The 20059-nt window shown below is 44.3% G+C and overlaps 1 protein-coding gene across 1 annotated transcript in view; it reads left to right on the top strand.

Moving 5' to 3' along the window:
- tek (TEK tyrosine kinase, endothelial) overlaps window positions 1–20059 on the top strand; it is a 248182-nt gene that overhangs the window by 204401 nt on the left and 23722 nt on the right. Inside the window, exons 18-19 of the mRNA XM_063048906.1 lie at window positions 14951–15064; window positions 15797–15867. Of these exons, the coding sequence (XP_062904976.1) occupies window positions 14951–15064; window positions 15797–15867 (185 nt within the window). The remainder of the gene's footprint in view (window positions 1–14950; window positions 15065–15796; window positions 15868–20059) is intronic.

Raw genomic sequence — 20059 nt, forward strand, 5'->3', positions numbered from 1 at the left:
GCCACCACTTTCAAGGAATTATGATCCTGTATTCTCAGATCCCTCCGCTCTACCGCGCTCTTCAGTATCCTAACACCCACCTTATAAATCCTACCCTGTCATGGTCCGGATCGGGGTCCCTTTAAATTTACCTTGTTTATGTTACGATCTGGACCATTTATTCCCTGTTTTCCCGTGTCCCTTGACTTTGGTGATTAGAGGCAATTAACGCTCGGCTGAACTGGTAGTTTATAGTCTCCGGCTTTCAGCCGTTCGGTGCGGGAGCGTCTGCAAAGTCACCAAGGTACGGTGTGCCAATGTCATCTGGCCGGAGCAAGCCTAGTCTCCGCCTGAAGCGAGTGCCGGTAATTTGCCTTTCCTTACTGGAGCAACCCTGTCAAGTTACCCTGCTAAAGCGAGCCTGCAAAGTTTCCTCACCTAGGTGGGTCCGTCAGTTAATCCGCCAGAGGGAATCGAGAACCGCTGTCTACTGTTCCTGGGCCGAGTCGAGAGCTCGCCACTACCCGGAGGCTCCAAGTCAAGTCCTGGCTCCAGCGGCATTCTAGCACCAAGTCAAGTCCTGTCCCTGGCGGCAGTCTAGCACCAAGTCGAGTCCTGGCCCTGGCAGTGTTCTAGCACCAAGTCGAGTACTAGCCCTGGCGGCATTCAAGCACCAAGTCGAGTACTAGCCCTGGCGGCATTCTAGCACCAAGTCGAGTCCCGGCCCTGGCGGCATTCAAGCACCAAGTCAAGTCCTTTCCCTGGCGGCTTCCCAGTTCCGAGTCAAGTCCTGGCCCTGGCGGTCTGTGACTCCTGTCTACCCCCTTGTCTGAATCCCTTCTCTGCCCCTCTCGCCTCTAGCCCTCGTCTGCAGCCCCCTCCTGCACTTCGGTCTAGTTCCATCGCCGAAGCTAGATAGGTACTGTCTGGTGTTCATTCATGTTGGTCTTGTCTTGTCCTGTCCTCGCCTCCGTGGGGTAAGTCAGGCCGTCTTGCCGTTGCCCCGCGGGGAGTCATGTCTTGTCTTGTCTTGTCCTTGCCTCCGTGGAGTAAGTCAGGCCGTCTTGCTGTTGCCCCACGGGGAGTCACGTCTTGTCTTGTCTTGTCCTCGCCTTTGTGGGGTAAGTCAGGCCGTCTTGCCGTTGCCCCGCGGGGAGTCATGTCTTGTCTCGTCTTGTCCTCGCCTCCGTGGAGTAAGTCAGGCCGTCTTACCGTTGCCCCGCGGAGGTTTCATGAGTCCTGGCCCTATGTCCTGTACCCAAGGTGGGGTCCCGGCTCTCTGATCTGTGTGTGAGTCCCGGCCCTATGTCCTGTACCCAAGGAGGGGTCCCAACTCTGTGTTCTGTGTATGTGTCCATGGTTCCATGTACCTGCTCTACCGAAACCGAGGCTCTGTGTTCCCATGTTCCTCCTCTCCCCAGCCCATGTCATGTCCATGCCTGGTTCTGGGGTCCGAGCCCGAGGCAAGACCCGGGTACTGGGTCCTTGCCCAGTCTTGGGCTCGGAGTCCATACCCTAGCCTCTTCATGTCTCTTCTAGTTCCGGGAGCCGATTCTGAGTCCAAGCCCAGACCCTTGGTCCCAGCCTAGTCATAGTCCTCAGTCCTTGTCCAGTTCGCTATTTCCTGCTCCTGCCTTGCTCTCCTGGTATCGAACAATAAACTAAATCTAAGTAACCTCACAAGATGTGTCTTGCATTTGGGTCCACCCTTGCTCCCAATGCCCCCGCCTTTGTGACATACCCTGGTTTATCAAAGTGAACACATCACACTTATTAGATTCCAACTCCATTTTTCAGCCCATTTTTCCAACTGGTCCACATCCCACTGCAAGCTGTGATAGTCTTCCTCAGTGTCCACTACACCCCCAGTCATCGTGTCATCCACAAAGTTGCTGATCCAGTTTACCACATTATCATCCAGATCATTGATATATATGACAAACAACAAGGGACCCAGCACCAATTCTTGCAGCACACCACTTGTCACGCTCAAGACAGTGAACTCTTCCTCTGTAATCTGTATATGGTCCACTGCTGCTTTGCCTCACTTCTATAGACTCTGTGTCCTTCTCCCGAGTAAATACCAATGCAAAGAATCCATTTACGATCTCTCCTATTTCTACAGGCTTCAGGAATAAATGACACTCTGGTCTTCCAGAGGACCAGTTTTGTCTCTTAATAACCTTTTGCTCTTAATACCCTTTTGCTCTTAATACGTATATCTGGAGAGGCCCTTAGAGTTCTCCTTCACCTTGTCTGTTAGAGCAACCTCATGCTTTTTTATTAGCCCTCTTGATTTCCTTCTTAAGTGTTCTGTTGCATTTCTTATATTCCTCAAGTACCTTGTTTGTTCCTTCCTGCCTATAACTGCTATGCACCTCCTTTTTTCTTAACCAGGGCCTCAATATCTCTTAAAAACCAAGAATCCGTAAATTCTTTATCCTTGTCTTTTATTCTGACAGGAACATGCAATCTCTGTACTCTCACAATTTCACTGTTGAGGGCCTCTCACTTACCAAGTACACTTTTGCTGGAAAACAACTTGTCCCAGTTCACACTTGCCAGATCTTTTCTGATTCCATCAAATTGAACTTTCTCCAATTTAGAATCTCAACCCAAGGACCAGACCCATCCTTCTCCATAATTATCTTGAAAGTAATTACTAGATATAGTCACTAGATGCAAAGATATGAAGATCGGAGGTGTTGTGGATAGCATAGATTGCTGGCAAAGAATGCAGCAGGATATAGTTTAGTTGCAGATATGGGCAGAATAATGCCATATAGAGTTTAACTCTGCCAAATGTGAAGTGTTGCACTTTGGTAGGTCAAATTTAAAGAGATAGTACAAATTTAAAGACCCTAAGCAGTGTTGAGGAGCGGAGGGATCTTGGGGTCCAAGTTCATAGCTCCCTGAATGATATGATTGATAAGGTGATTAAGAAGGCACATGGCATACTTGCCATTATTAGTTGAGGCATTGAGTTTAAAAGAGAGGAAGTTATGTTGCAGCTTTATAAGACTCTAGTTAGACCATATCTGGAGTATTACATACAGTTCTGGTCACTACCACTATTTGAAGGATGTTAAGGCTTTGGAGAGGGTGCAGAAGAGGTTTACCAGGATACTGCCTGGATTAGAGTTCATGTGCTATAACATGAGGTTGGACAAACTTGGTTTGTTTTCTCTGGAGCAGCAGAGGCTGAGGGGAGATCTGATAGAGGTTTATAAGATTATGAGAAGCATGGTTAGAGTAGACGGACAGTATCTTAGTCCCAGGGTTGAAATGTCTATTACCAGAGGGCATGTTTTGAAGGGGAGAGGGGGCAAGTTGAAAAGAGATGTGAGGAACAAGTTTGTTACTGAGAGTGGTCAGTGCCTGGAATGCACTACCTGCGGTGGTGTCCGAGACAGACACATTAGGGACTTTTAAGGGACGTTTACGTAGGCACACGAATATGAGGAAAATGGAAGGATATAGATATTGTGTAGGCTGAGGGGATCAGTGAATTTGGCCATTTAATTATCAATTTAATTGGTTTGGCACAACATTGTGGGCTGAATCACCTGTCTCTGTGCTGTACTGTTCTATGTTCTATGTGTTCCCCAACACAAACTTCTGTCACCTGCCCTGTCTCATTCTCTAACAGGAGATGTAGTGTGTGAAGGAAGAGAAGTGGGTGCAGTTACTATTACAAGAGAGAAGGTGCTCAAAAAGCTGAAAGATCTAAAGGTTCATGAGTCACCCAGACCTGATGAACTGCTCCCTAGGGTTCGGAAAGAGGTAACGTTAAGTGATTGTGGTGGCATTAGAAATGATCTTTCAAAAATCATTGGACTCTGGCATGGTGTCAGAGGACTGGAAAATTGCAAATGTCACTCCACTCTTTAAGAAAGGAGGAAGGCAGCAGAAAGGAAATTACAAACCAGTTAGCCTGACCTCAGTCGTTGGGAAGATGTTAAGAATCAATTGTTAAGGATGAGGTGATGGAGTACTTGGAGACACAGGACAAGATAGAACAAAGTCAGCATGGTTTCCTTGAGGGAAAATCCTGCCTGATGAACCTGTTGGAATGTTTTGAGGAGATTACAAGTAGGATAGATAAAGGGGATGCAGTGGATGTTGTATATTTGGACTTTCAGAAGGCCTTTGACAAGGTGCTACACATGAGCCAAGTTAAGAACCATGGTATTACAGGAAAGTTACTAACATGTTTAGAGCATTGGTTGATTGGTAGGAGGCAGTGAGTGGGAATATAAGGATCCTTTTCTGGTTGGCTGTCAGTGACTAGTGGTGTTCCGCAGGGGTTAGTGTTGGGAACACTTCTTTTTATGCTGTATATAAATGATTTAAATAATGGAATAGACGGCTTTGTTGCCAAGTTTGCAGATGATACAAAGATTGATTGGTGGAGGGGCAGGTAGTGTTGAGGAAACAGGTAGGATGCAGAAGGACTTAGATTAGGAGAATGGGCAAGAAAGAGGCAAATGAAATACAATGTTGAAAAAAGCATGATCATGCATTTTGGTAGTAGAAATAAATAAGATCATAAGACCATAAGATATAGGAGCAGAAGTAGGCTATCTGGCCCATCGAGTCTGCACTGCCATTCAGTCATGGGTTGATCCAATTCTTCCGGTCATCCCCACTCACCAGCCTTCACTCCATACCCTTTGATGCCCTGGCTAATCAAGAACCTATCTATCTCTGCCTTAAATACACCCATTGACTTGGCCTCCACAGCCGCTTGTGGCAACAAATTACACAGATTTACCACCCTCTGACTAAAGTAATTTCTCCAATCTCTGTTCTAAATGGATGTCCTTCAATCCTGAAGTCATGCCCCCCTCATTCTCCTGAACTCCAGGGAATACAGCCCAAGAGCTGCCAGATGTTCCTCATATGTTCCCTTTCATTCCTGAAATCATTCTCGTGAATCTTCTCTGAACCCTCTCCAATGTCAGTATATTCTTCCCTTTCTAAAATCAGAAGCCTAAAACTGCGCACAATATTCCAAGCATGGTCTCATGACTGCGTTATAGACCCTCAACATCACATCCTGCTCTTATATTCTATATCACTAGAAATGAATGCCAACATTGCATTCGCCTTCTTCAGCACTGACTCAACCTGGAGGTTAACTTTTAGGGTATCCTGCACAAGGACTCCCAAGTACTTTTGCATCTCTGCATTTTGAATTCTCTCCCCATCTAAGTAATAGTCTGCCCATTTATTTCTTCCACCAAAGTGCATGACCATACACTTTCCAACATTGTATTTCATTTACCACTTCTTTACTCATTCCCCTAAACTATCCAAGCCTCTCTACAGGCTCTCTGTTTCCTCAACACTACCCACTCCTCCACATATCTTTGTATCATCGGCAAATTTAGCCACAAATCCATTAATCCCATAGTCCAAATCATTGACATAAATCATAAAAAGCAGCAGTCCCAACACCGACCCCCGTGGAATTCCACTGGTAACCAGCAGCCAGCCAGAATAGGATCCCTTTATTCCCACTCTCTGTTTTCTGCCAATCAACCAATGCTCCACCCATGCTAGTAACTTCCCTGTAATTCCACAGGATCTTATCTTGCTAAGCTGCCTCATGTGCGTGCCTTATCAAAGGCTTTCTGAAAACCCAAGTACACCACATCTACTGCATCTCTTTCGTCTACCCTGGTTGTAATTTCCTCAAGAAATTGCAAATTTGTCAGGCAGGATTTTCCTTTCGGGAAACCATGCTGGCTTTGGCCTATCTTGTTATGTGCCTCCAGGTACTCCGTAATCTCATCCCTAACAATCGATTCCAACAACTTCCCAACACTGATGTCAGGCTAACAGGCAGACATGTGCGGACTATTTTCTAAATGGGGAGAAAATCCAAAAATCTAATAAGCAAAGGGACTTGGGAGTCCTTGTGCAGAACATACTAAAGGTTAACTTGCAGGATGAGTCGGTGGTGAGGAAGGCAAATGCCATGTTAGCACTCTTTTCAAGAGGTCTAGAGTACAAGAACAAGGATGTGATGCTGAGGCTTTATAAGGCACTGGTGAGATTTGGACCCCTCATCTTAGAAAAGATGTGCTGACATTGGAGAAGCTCCAGAGAAGGTTCACAAGGATGATTCCAGGAATGAAAGGGTTATCATACAAGGAACGTTTGATGGCTCTGGGTCTGTACTCACTGGAATTCAGAAGGATGAGGGGGGATCTCACTGAAACCATTTGAATGTTGAAAGGCCTAGACAGAGTAAATGTGGAAAGGATGTTTCCCATGGTGGGAGAGTCGAGGACAAAAGGACACAGCCTCAGGATAAAAGGGCACCCTTTCAAAACAGAGATGCGAAGAAATTTCTTTAGCCAAAGGGTGGTGAATTTGTGGAATTTGTTGCCACATGCAACTGTGGACGCTAGGCCACTGAGTGTATTTAAGGCAGAGATCAATAGGTTCTTGATTGGACATGGCACCAAAGGTTATGAGGAGAAGGCCAGGAACTGGGGTTGAGGAGCAGAAGATAAAAAGATCAGCCATGATCAAATGGCAGAGCAGATTCAATGGGCCAGATGGCCTAATTCTGCTCCTATGTCTTATGGTCTTATGGAATTTCTTTAGCCAGAGAATGATAAATCTGTGGAATTTGTTACCACAGGCAGCTGTGGAGGCCAAGCCATTGGATATATTTAAGGCAAAGGTTGATAGATTCTTGATGAGTCAGGGCATGAACGGTTACATGGAGAAGGCAGGAGATTGGAGCTAAGAGGGAAATGGATCAGCCTTGATCCATTCTGCTCATATATCTTATGGTCTTATGCTCTTAAACAACCTTCATATTTCTGTTGTGTAATTCCCTCTGAACATCTGTTCCCAGGCTATGCTCTACAATTCCTGCCTAATTGTATTATATTAACCTCTCCCCCAATTACGTTCCCAAACCATCTGTACTATCCTATCCCACTCCAAGGTTACAGTGTTGTGGTCACAGTCTTCGAAGTGCTCACCCACTGAGAGATCGACATCTGAACTGGTTAATTGCCTCGCACTAAATTCAATTTGGCTTTTCCTCTAGTCACTCTGTTGGTCTGTCCATCCTCCATCCTTGTACTTATTCAAGTGTCTCTTAAATATTGAATTTGAACCCACCCTCACCACTACCACTGGCAGCTCATTCCATACTCACATAACCCTCTGAGGGAAGAAGTTCAGCCTTAGGTTTCTGTTGGATCTGATTTTAATTCTTAGATTAAGCAGTTTAGTTGTTATTTTCATTGCAGTTTAACATTTAATAATTTGCTTGTATTTTGAGTTGTTCTTATATGCATATAAGTTTACTATGCCTCTAGTGGTTATACAAGGTATAATTCTGAAAGCGCAGGAAGTTTCTTTGTTCTGCATTATTTGAGTAAGTGCTTTCTCATTTGTTAACTTGGTACTGCAGTATTCAAATACAAGCTTTCTAATTGGTTAATTCTTTTCTATAATGTTTAATGGAATTTCCTAATCTGTTTATAAAATAGGTAAACACAAAGCACCATCTTAATCTTCTTAGTTCTTGAATCTTAGCTATCTCTTCATGAGTAGACCCCTATCGCTGTCAGTTTAACTTTATTATCGTGAAGCAATAAGTTTTGTAACTCTTTCCTGACTTCTAAAAGAATCTTGGATTAAGACTTCGGAATCCAACAAGTGGTGTAGTTGGCAGGATATTACAGAATTTAGAACTTGGAACAACCTAAGACAAAAGTGGAATTTTTAGCGCACAACAAAGGAGTTAAGAAATTCCTCTGCTCCTCTGTTTTTTGAGAGAAAATGGTTCGCACATTGAATACCAGATAGAAATCAGGATTGAGGACTGCTGCTTTACTACTTAAAAAGAAAAACAGCTGTGAAAATACAAGCTTTTTGGTTGTAACCTGCTCAGTTACAATCTATTTTGGTCACACAACAATCTATTTTGGTACCTAGTAAAAATATTAATGGTTCAAACTAGTTGGTTGCTGGATCAATCTATTTGATTACAATCTATTAATACTTCAAGATCATGGTCAAAGTATAAAAAACACATATGAGTCAATATCAAATCAAAACAATGGCCAAAGTCACAGAACTTAATTGAATAAAACGTCTCAGTTTGATAAAATTACTGAAAAAGACCAGACAAAAAATAACAACAACATTAAGTTTATTAAGATCTAGAAAATGACTGAAGGAAACAAGAAACCTGGATTGTGTGATTAGACCGTGTGGTCAGTTTGATTAAATGTGTAAGCGATTCAAATAGCTAATGGGATGGGACAGGAAGAAGTCTAAAGAGCAAATCTTTGCATTAACCCAGTGGTTCTCAGTGTGGGTCGTATGGCCCCCAAGGGGGCCATGTCGGATTTTGTGGACAGCAAGAAACTGGTTCCACAGGAGTTTCTGACTCGGTCAAGGTAAATCTACTGTTTTAATGAAGTATTACTAAAAATATATAAATAAAAAAGAAATTATGATTTGTAATTTAATTGGAGCCCTGAATGAACTCCCGCCTGAGGAGTGACTTAGGTCCAATTTGCCTAACAGAGCAACAGGTCCGAAGCAGATGCCATCTCAGTGGTTCTTCACTCAACTCTGGAACATCTGGGCAGCAAATGTGTATACATCAGGATGCTCTTTATCAACTACAGCTCAGCATTCAATTCCATCATCCCCTCTAAACTAATCAATAAGCTCCTAGCTAGATCTTGGTCTCAATACCTCCTTGTGCAATTGGATTCTCAATTTTCTCACTTACAGACCCCAGTCAGTTCAAATTGGCAACAACATCCCCCTGATTTCCATCAGCACAGGTGCACTGTGTAGAGCTCAGAAGCAAACCAAAACAAAATGGGTATGTGCAGGCGCAACTTCAAGTGGATGGTCCTGCTTGTGATGCTGCTGGTGCTCCACTCTGGGCAACACCTATTTCTGAAGTTCCTCCCGAGGAATTGCAGTCCACACTATCCAGTCTCCGGAGACAGAACCACAATCTGAACTCCAGAGAATTACACTATATATCAGACAGCCCTCCGATACAAAAACGACATCGGAACTCTTGAGGAGTTACAGGATGGACAGCACCCCTGCCGGCTCTGTGAGGATGACAGTGATGAGACAATAAGATTGACACGCAGTTCATGACTTGCTCCATTGAAGACCCAGGGAGTGAAGACACGCAGAACTGAAGATGAAATTGTTTTAATAAGGTGGCAGATCCATCAGCTATTACCGACGTCACAAAGCCATCACACAAGTGGTTTACATGGATTCTAGTCTGTACCGCTGACATCTGAATGTCAGCCGGGGTTGGCTTTTACAGTTGATGGTCACCAACACCAGTAGACAGGGCTACCACTAGGGCTCCACAACAGTCCCTCTGTTTGTCACGTGGCTCTAAGTGACACCTGAGAAACCTACCTGCCATTGATTCGACTGAAATGTAATTTGTGGATGATGTCCTGATTGCATCTGAATGCAGACAGCATGGACATGATGTGCTTTATTTGCTTGAGTACCTATCCTCCAAAGGTCACAAAGCAAATCTAGACAAGGCACAATTGCAACGAGAGGAAGTAATTTACTTGGAACAGAATATTTCCCAAGGTCAGCGTAAATACTCTGAGACCCATGCAAAAGCCGTTAAGTTAGCAAGGCTACCTACAACGGTTCAGCAACTTCAGTCATTTCTGGGTTTGTGCAACCACAACAGGGCATGGGTCGATTCATGTGCTGAAATTGCTCAAGCACTCAACAGTCTGCTGAGGGGCAGTAAATGCTTAATGAGAACAACTGGAAGCTTTTCGAGCCTTAAAGGCAGCATTGTGTACTGCACCTGCATTAGGAATCCCTAATACAAGTAGGCCATTTACCCTGTACATCATGGTTACATGAGAACAGTATTAACTCAAGAACATGGAGACCTACGGCGTCCTGTTGGTTGTTACGCTGCTAAGGTGGATAATGTAGCATTAGGGTGGGGTCCTTGTTTGCGAGCAGTGCAGGCAACCCACCTGGCAGTCATGGCTGTTTCTAGCATTGTGCTTCATCAAATTTTAACTGTTCAAGATCCACACTCAGTACACATAATATACACTTTACTGACTATGAACAGGGCCTCCCAAGTAAAAGCTTGCCTACTGTTCTTGAGGCACTTAATAGCATCATTCAATGAGTGAGTCCAGCGAATTCAGCTATTCAGCTACACTCTACCATCAGACATGGAAGCCTATGATGACCATAATTCTGCAAGAACAATAATATGCCATGAAGAAGCAGATTATTGCACAGAAGTGGCTTTATCCAACCCTGATCTGATTCTGAAAGCTCCTCGATGATTGAGAGAGGAACTTGAATGGCTGGATGGGCTGTTGTTTCTGAAACTGAAACGCTGGCATCAAGAACCTTGCCTCTGGTACCACAGTACAAAAGGCAGAGCTAAAAGCTTTGATTGAAACCTTTGATTCGGCAGAAGGAAGATCAGCTAATATCTACACTGATTTTCGATGTGCTTTTGGAGTTGTTCATGACTTTGGAAATTTATGGAAACAAAGAGAACTTCTTACAGCTGTAGGAACCCCACTGAAGAATGGTCAACTTGTATAAGATGTCATGCAACTGGCATCATAAGTTGCTGTATTAAAATATAAAAGCCATTCCAAAGTGACTACTCTGGAAGACTGTGGAAATGTATTCGCAGTTGAAATTGCAAATAAAGGCAGCACAAACAGAAGTGAGAGAAGTTGAAAAGGTGAAGAAATGAAAAGAGTAAAAGAAGTAAAAGTAATACCAAGAACATATACACTGAACACAACAACTGGAATTATCGAAACAAAGTTCAACTCTGTATCACAGCCAAACATACAAAGTGTTTGACAAATGCAGGCTCAGCGCTCTCCACAGGAAATATGGTTCCGAATGGAGAATGGTGGGAAGTTAAACAGTGATGGAGTGTGGAGATATGGCAATAGTCATAGACCGGTAGCCCCAACTACATTGCTTCCTTCTCTGGCACAGCAAATGCAGTCTCTAGGACACATTGGAGTGGAAAATATAGTAGCACACACAAAATGCTGGAGGAACTCAGCAGGCCAGACAGCATATATGGGAAAGAGTAAACAGTCGATGTTTCTGGCCAAGACCCTTCTACAGGACTGGTAAAAAGAGATAGGAAGTCAGAGTAAGAGGGTAGGGAGAGGAGAGGAAGAGGTACAAGGTTATAGGTGAAACTGGGAGAGGGGGAAGGGTGAAGTAAAGAGCTGGGAAGTTGACTGGCGATGGGCAGATAAGGAGATTAAGTGAGAGAGAGAAATGGGAATGGGCAATGGTGAGTGGGGGGAGCCAATTATCAGAAGTTCAAGAACTCGATCAGGTTGGAGGCTACCCAGACGGAATATAAGGTGTTGCTCCTCCAACCTGAGTGTGGCCTCATTGTGGCAGTAGAGGAGGTTATGGACTGACATATTGGAGTGGGAATGGAAAGTAGTATTGAAATGGGTGGCCACCAGGAGATCTCGCTTTTTCTGGTTGACAGAGCGTAGGTGGTAGCAGAGCGGTCTCCCAATCTACATCGGGTCTCACTGAAGTACAGGCGGCCACACTGGATACAGTATATGATCCCGATAGACTCACAGGTGAAGTGTCCCCTCTGGACTGTTTGGGGCCCTGAATGGTAGTGAGGGAGGAGGTGTAGGGGCAGGTGTGGCACTAGTTCTGCTTGCAAGGATAAATGCCAGCAAGGAGATCAGTGGGGAGGGATGAATGAGCATGGGAGTCATATAGGGATGGATCCCTGTGGAAAGTAGAATGTGAGGGGGAGGGAAAGATGTGCTTGGTGATGGAATCCCGTTGGAGATGGCAGAAGTTACAGAGAATTATGTGCTGGACATGGAGGGTGATGGGGTGGTAGATAAGGACAAGAGGAACCCTATCTCTGATGAGGTGGCAGATGGATGGAGTGATGGCAGAGGTAAGTGAAATGAAAGAAATGCAGGTGAGGGCAGTGTTGATGGTGAAGAAAGGGAAGTCCCTTTCTTTGAAGAAAGAGGACAAGTTATTAGTTCTGGAATGAAGAGGTTCATCCTGAGAGTGGATGTAGCAGAGACAGAGGAATTGAGAGAAGGGGATGCCATCTTTACAACTGACAGGGTGGAAAGAGGTGTAGTCCAGGTAGCTGTGAGAGTACGAGGGTTTAAAAAACATATCAGTGGATAAACTGTCTCCAGAGATAGAGACTGAGATATCAAGAAAGGGGAGGGAGGTGTCAGAAATGGACCAGGTAAATCTGAGGCGAAGTTGATGAAGTTGACGAGCTTGACATGGGTGCAGGAAGCAGCACCAATGCAGTCGTCGATGTAGAGTGGTAAAAGTGGGGGATGGACACCAGTGTAGGCTTGAAACATCAACTATTCCACGTAGCCAACAAAAAGGAAGGCATAGCTGGATTGATTAAGGTCTGTCCTAAACACGTTTGACATAGTATATCAGATCCAGTCCTTTACAGTATGGGAATCCCAGTCAATATGTGGAAAGTTAAATCACCATTAAGAGGCAGCTGTCGATCCCAGGGGATCATAGGTTTGCGCCTCTGGTGGACTGTGCCCTCTCCAGAGTGCAAGCCTGGCAGGAAGGTTTGAAGAACCGGATGTTGCCCATGCAGTGGGATCCCCCTCTCCATGTCACTGATGTAGTGCAAGGGAAGGGCAAGCACTGATACAGCTTGGCACAGAGGTTGCCAGAGTGAAGTTGTAAACAACATCAAACTGCCTTCGGGACCCCTGCTCCGGATTTCTTCCTCGTGGTTTACTCCCAAAGCCTTTCCCATGGGTGGATACGGCCGCAAGGCAGCGGAGGTTTAAAATCAGAGTTTTCCTTCTCCTCGGCAGGCTGCCATCCAAGGCTGACGAGCCCCACCTGCCCGATGCAACTGGTTTTGAGGCACTAGTGGTTCACCCTTGCCCCTTCTCTTGTCAGTAGAAACAGTTCCACTGGGCCGAGTAGCTAAGCCACACGTGAAGGCCAAGAGTTGGACTTGGTTGTCAGAGACTGTTAGGGTCGCACGCCATTTAGAGCACTTTATAGATAGTGGGAGCTTATAACCCCCAGTTATGACACCTTAGGAGCCACCTATTATCACAACCTTATATTTCTTGCAACTGTATGCTATCCCTCTCTGAGTTTGCTTCTCTAAATCTCACTGACTATTGAGTGGTTAACAACATAATCCTATTAACGCAATCACTGTATTCCACAGTCCACTAGCTGCCCTGGCAATGTGGGTCTCATCCCCCTGCATCTCTCGTTTAAAACCCCCAGAGTAGCATTAGCAAACTTTCCCACCAGGGTATAGGTACCCCTCCAGTTCAGGTGCAATCTGTCCATCTGTACTGATTCCATTTTCCCTGGAAGAGAGCCCAATGATCTAAAAATCTGAAGTCTTCCATCCTGCACGTTCTCCTTAGCCACATGTTAAACTGTATAATCTTCCTGTTTCTGGCCTCACTAGCATGTGGCACATTACTTCCTGAACTCACTTTTCAGGACCTTATTATCCTTCCTGTCGATGCCATTGGTACTGATGTAAACCACAACCTCTGGCTACTCAACAATGCCCCTAACGATGCTATGGACTCGATCTGAGATGTCCCTGACTCTGCCACCTGGGAGGCAGTTATGGCATTATCTTTGATATTTGACCTTTCCACCACCCTATTAGTCAATCCACAGCCCTCCTGGATATGGAATTTAAAGCTTCACCACAATCTGGATGAAAAAAGGTTCTCTCTATCTCAGCCTTACTCGTGGACGTCTTATTTTATGACTGTGCTGGTATTTCTTTTTGCCCATGAAGGCCTTATCAAGAATTGTAACTCTGCCTCAGTATCTGCAGGTATGAAATATTACACTGCCAACACACACAAAATACTGGAGGAACTCAGCAGGTCAGGCAACATCTATGTAAAGGAATAAAGAGTTGACATTTTGGGATTAGACCGTTCATCAGGACCATCGTTCCCATAGTTGCTGCCTGACCTGCTGAGTTCCTCCAGCATTTTGTGTGGTTGCCTTGGATTTCCAGCGTCTGCAATTATCACATGTTTGGCTTACACTGTCAGGTGGGCAGTACCAAGGAGGGCCTCACTGTCTGAGGGTAATAATGAGGGAGCACTACACAGTAGCAAAGGAAGTGCAAGCAGAGCCACACCTTTAGAAGAACAGTACTGAGTCAGAGAGGCAGTGTTGAGGGAGACGTATAGTGCTGGGAGAGAGCTACATATCAGAAGTACTGGAGAGAATTTCATTGTTAGAAATCTAGTTCTGAAAGAGAACTCAATGTCAAAGATGTATACTGAGGGAGCAACAAAATGTTGGAGAAGCAGTATTGAGGAGCCTCAATGCCATTGTAGAGGAAGTACATACTGAGAAAGCAATGACCTGTCAAAAGGCAAACACGGAGAATTGCCCCTCCTAATGAGTGGTTGTTGCACAGTCACTGGACCATTATTTGGGGAAGGCTGCACAGTTGAATGTTCCATAAAACCTAAAAACTATATTTAGAAAGTGCCGCATCATAAATGAGAATTTACTGAACACTATTGTAAGGCTTGTACTGAACAAGAGCTGCACTGTCATAGGGCCAGTACTGAACACTACTTGGGGGATTCCACAACAACAAAGTGGCAGTACAAAGGGAGCACTACACAATCGAAGTACTGAAAGAGCACCATATTGGCAAAGCAACAATACTGAGTAAACATCATTCTGCTTGGGATAGCAGTAACATAGGAGCTTTACAGCTTTGGAGAAGCAATATTGAGGGTTGTGCTGCACTGTGGTGGAGCAAGCTTGCAGGAGCAGTACCTGCACTGTCAGAGGGACAGCAGTAAGTATGAACTGCATTCTCGGAGGGGTGGTTCTGAGGGACAGTTTTATTGAGAACTTTCCATCTTTTAAGTTTATTCACAGGGATCTGGCAGCTCGAAATGTTCTGGTGGGAGAAGGCTACGTTGCAAAGATTGCTGACTTTGGATTGTCCAGAGGGAAGGAAGTTTACGTAAAAAAGACAATGGTGAGTACAAAACATTAATGGTACCTTGGAAATCATTGAATTTGATTTTACAAAAGCCAAAGTTTTCAACAGACCTGACTGCAGCCCAGAACTGCATAAAACCTAAAAGCTATGAAAGAATTTATTCACTGGCCCTGAACATTGCTGGCAAGATCAATAATTATTGATCGTTCCCGATTGTTCTTGAATAGTTTGTGGTGAGCCACTTTCTTTAGTTACTGCTCCCATTGAAGGTACTCCCACAATGATGTTGGTGTTGGGTTCCATGGGCCTACTGTCCTTGTTCTCCTTGGTGCTTGATTTAGGAAATGCTGTTGAGTTTGCCTTGGTGGTAACAGTAGCGATAACTGGCCCGCTGCAGTTGGCTTTCAGAAGTTCTCTCTCTGAGGAGCTTTCCTCAGTTGGCTGTATAAAGCTGCTCCTGACCTTTGTGTTATCAGAGACATTCTGAGCCATACCTCCCGTCTTCTCCCTTCAACAAACAAGATCCACCACTGGGAGAGCAGACATCAAATAAAATCTTGCACCTCATCTTGTATGGAGTTCAGAGATGGAAGCTTGTGAACAGCCATTGCAATGATTGGATTTTGCCAGGACCAGTGAAAACCCTTGGTATTTTTATAATTCAATTAGCTGAAGTTGCAGGATCTCAGACTGTTAATTTTTTTCATATAACATTTCATTGAGATTAAAGTCATAATGTTTTCCACCTGTCTTTTACCATCTTAACAGGGAAGACTACCAGTCCGATGGATGGCCATTGAATCTTTAAATTACAGTGTTTACACAACCAATAGTGATGTGTAAGTCCTTTATTGATGTCTTTATCTGATCAGGCTAGTGCTTGCTCGTTTGCATGTGCTTTTGTTGGTTAACACTTTTCCCCTAGTTCTCAGAATACATATGTAGAATAAACCAGGAAAATCTTTCAACTGGAATGAAGATCTCCCACCAAAGATTGAAGTCGGTTCAAATTCAATAACACAAAGGAATAACAGAAATAGTGAAATAAGGCTGGAGAGGGTGCAGAAAAGATTTACAAGGAAAGGGAATAAATTGGGGGAAACTTGGTTGAGATATTTGCATCATTAGCCATGGGTGAGATGCCAATAGGCTAGAGAGTAGCTTTTAGAAACATAGAAACATAGAAAATAGGTGCAGGAGTAGGCCATTCAGCCCTTCGAGCCTGCACCGCCATTTATTATGATCATGGCTGATCATCCAACTCAGAACCCCGCCCCAGCCTTCCCTCCATACCCCCTGACCCCTGTAGCCACAAGGGCCATATCTAACTCCCTCTTAAACATAGCCAATGAACTGACCTCAACAGTTTGCTGTGGCAGAGAATTCCACAGATTCACCACTCTCTGTGTGAAGAAGTTTTTCCTAATCTCGGTCCTAAAAGGCTTCCCCTCTATCCTCAAACTGTGACCCCTCGTTCTGGACCTCCCCAACATCGGGAACAATCTTCCCGCATCTAGCCTGTCCAATCCCTCTAGGATCTTATACGTTTCAATCAGATCCCCCCTCAATCTTCTAAATTCCAACGAGTACAAGCCCAGTTCATCCAGTCTTTCTTCATATGAAAGACCTGCCAACCCAGGAATCAATCTGGTGAACCTTCTTTGTACTCCCTCTATGGCAAAGATGTCTTTCCTCAGATTAGGGGACCAAAACTGCACACAATACTCCAGGTGTGGTCTCACCAAGGCCTTGTACAACTGCAGTAGTACCTCCCTGCTCCTGTACTCGAATCCTCTTGCTATAAATGCCAGCATACCGTTCGCCTTTTTCACCGCCTGCTGTACCTGCATGCCCACTTTCAATGACTGGTGTATAATGACACCCAGGTCTCGTTGCACCTCCCCTTTTCCTAATTGGCCACCATTCAGATAATAATCTGTTTTCCTATTTTTGCCACCAAAGTGGATAACTTCACATTTATCCACATTAAATTGCATCTGCCATGAGTTTGCCCACTCACCCAACCTATCCAAGTCACCCTGCATCCTCTTAGCATCCTCCTCACTGCTAACACTGCCACCCAGCTTCGTGTCATCCGCAAACTTGGAGATGCTGCATTTAATTCCCTCATCCAAGTCATTAATATATATTGTAAACAACTGGGGTCCCAGCACTGAGCCTTGCGGTACCCCACTAGTCACCGTCTGCCATTCTGAAAAGGTCCCGTTTATTCCCACTCTTTGCTTCCTGTCTGCTAACCAATTCTCCACCCACACCAATACCTTACCCCCAATACCGTGTGCTTTAAGTTTCCACACTAATCTCCTGTGTGGGACCTTGTCAAAAGCCTTTTGAAAATCCAAATATACCACATCCACTGGTTCTCCCCTATCCACTCTACTAGTTACATCCTCAAAAAATTCTATGAGATTCGTCAGACATGATTTTCCTTTCACAAATCCATGCTGACTTTGTCCGATCATTTCACCGCTTTCCAAATGTGCTGTTATCACATCCTTGATAACTGACTCCAGCAGTTTCCCCACCACCGACGTTAGGCTAACCGGCCTATAATTCCCCGGTTTCTCTCTCCCTCCTTTTTTAAAAAGTGGGGTTACATTAACCACCCTCCAATCCTCAGGAACTAGTCCAGAATCTAACAAGTTTTGAAAAATTATCACTAATGCATCCACTATTTCTTGGGCTACTTCCTTAAGCACTCTGGGATGCAGACCATCTGGCCCTGGGAATTTATCTGCCTTCAATCCCTTCAATTTACCTAACACCACTTCCCTACTAACATGTATTTCACTCAGTTCCTCCATCTCACTGGACCCTCTGTCCCTTACTATTTCTGGAAGATTATTTATGTCCTCCTTAGTGAAGAAAGTGAAGACCTACATTTGTCTTTATCAGTCTTTTCCTTTTTACATATCTATAAAAGCTTTTACAGTCCGTTTTGTTGACCATTATTTAAAAGAAAGGCCTGTAAACTATAAAACAGCAAGGCTAACACATTTCGTAGATAAATTGTTGGAGAGGATTCTGATGGATAAGGTATATTGTATGAACATCTGGAAATTCAGAGGTTGATCAGCATGGCTTTGCACATGGGAGATCATGTCTCATAAACTTGATCGAGGTATTGATGTGACCAAGAAAGTCTGTGGGCAGGGCAGTAGACATGCTTTATATGGGCTTCAGTAAGGCCTTTAAGATTCCTTATGGTAGGCTGCTCCGAAAATTTAGCTTGCATGGAATCCAGGTTGAAATGGCTAACTGTGTACATAATTGACTTAATGGTTGAAAGCAGAGGTAATAGTGGAAAGTAGTTTTGTGGACTGGAGGCTCACGTTTGTAGGTTTGCCTCAGGAGTCAGTGCTGGGTTCATTAGTGCTTGACATCTATTTCAACAACTTGGACAAGAATGTACAATGCATGTTTAGTAAGTTTGCAGATGAGAGTAAATTAGATGGTCTGCTGGAAAATGAAGAAGGTTATCAAAAAATGCAGGGGCTCTTGATCAACTAAAGGGGCAATGAATAGCAAATGGAGTTTTAATTTTAAGTACAAGAAGTTGTATTTTGGAAATCCAAATCCAGATAGGACTTGCCAGTCAATAGGAGGGCCCTGGGGAGTGTTGTAGAACAGAAGAACTTTGGAGTACATGGTTCACTGAAAGTGAAGTCATAGGTACACAGGGTGGTGAAGGTACTTTTAGCACACAGGCCCCCATCAGTCAAGGCATTGGGTATAAATGTTGAGAAGTTAAATTATGTTGATGAAGGCAAAGCAGTGGATATGGTGTATATGGGTTTTAGTAAGCCATTTGACAAGATTCCCTATGAACTGGCTCGTTCAGAATGTCAGGAAGCATGGGATCCAGGGAAACTTGGTTGCATGGATTCAGATTTGGCTTGCCCACTAAAGGCAGAGGGTGGCCGAAGATGGAGCTTATTCAGTCAGTAAGTCGGTGTTCTACAGGGATCTGCTCTGGGACAACTGCTCTTTGTGCCTTTTATAAATGACTTGCAGAAGAAAGTGAAAAGATGAGTTTGTAAGTTTGCAGATGACATGCAAGTTGATGGTGTTGCATGTTACAATGGGACTCTGATAGGACATGGAAATGGGCCAAGAACTGGCAGCTGGAATTCAATCTGGAAAAGTGTGAAGAGATTCGCTTTGGAAGGTCGAACTTGAAGACAGAAAACTGGATTAATGGCAAGATTCTAAGTAGTGTGGAGGAAAAGGGAGGTATTGGGGTCCACATCTATAGATCCCTCAAAGTTGCAATGAAAGTTGACAGGGTGATTAAGATGAAGTATGGTGTGTTGGCTTTCATTAGACAGGGGATTGATTTCAAGAGCCACAAGGTAAATTTGCAGTTAGACCACAGCTGGAATGTTGTGTTCAGTCTGGTCACCACATTATAGGAAGGATATAGAAGTGTTAGAGAGGGTGGCAGAAGAACGGATAATGCCTGCATTACAAAGTATATCATATGAGGATAGTTTGAGCAAGCTAGGTCTTTTCTCTTTGGAGAAAAGGAGGATGAGAAGTGACTCGATAGCGGTATACAAGATTGTTTGAGGCATAGATTGAGTAGACAGACAGATACTTTTTTTCTGAGGGCAGGACTGGCTAATACAATGGCCATGATTTTAAGGTGATCAGAGGAAAATACAGGCAGGATATCAGAGGCAGTTCTTTTTCCCAAGAGTGGTGAAATACTCATTGAGTTATTGAGTTGTACAGCAAAGAAACAGGCCTTTTGACCCAACTGAACTGTGCTGAACAAAATGGCCAACTAAGTTAGTCTCATTTGCCCGTGTTTGACCCAGCTCCATCTGAAACTTTCCCATCCATGTACCTGTCCAAGTGTATTTTATTATTAATGTACCAGACTCCCAGTGACCCTCAAACTCTCATCCCCAAACAACTGACCATCTAACTCCCAACCCCTGTTCCCAATGACCACCCAAACCCTGAACCCAAAAGACTGATCACCCAGTTTCCCCTGAAGGCTCATCA

This window comes from Mobula hypostoma, chromosome 5, assembly GCF_963921235.1.
Source record: "Mobula hypostoma chromosome 5, sMobHyp1.1, whole genome shotgun sequence".
In the NCBI taxonomy this organism is placed as follows: Eukaryota; Metazoa; Chordata; class Chondrichthyes; order Myliobatiformes; family Myliobatidae; genus Mobula; species Mobula hypostoma.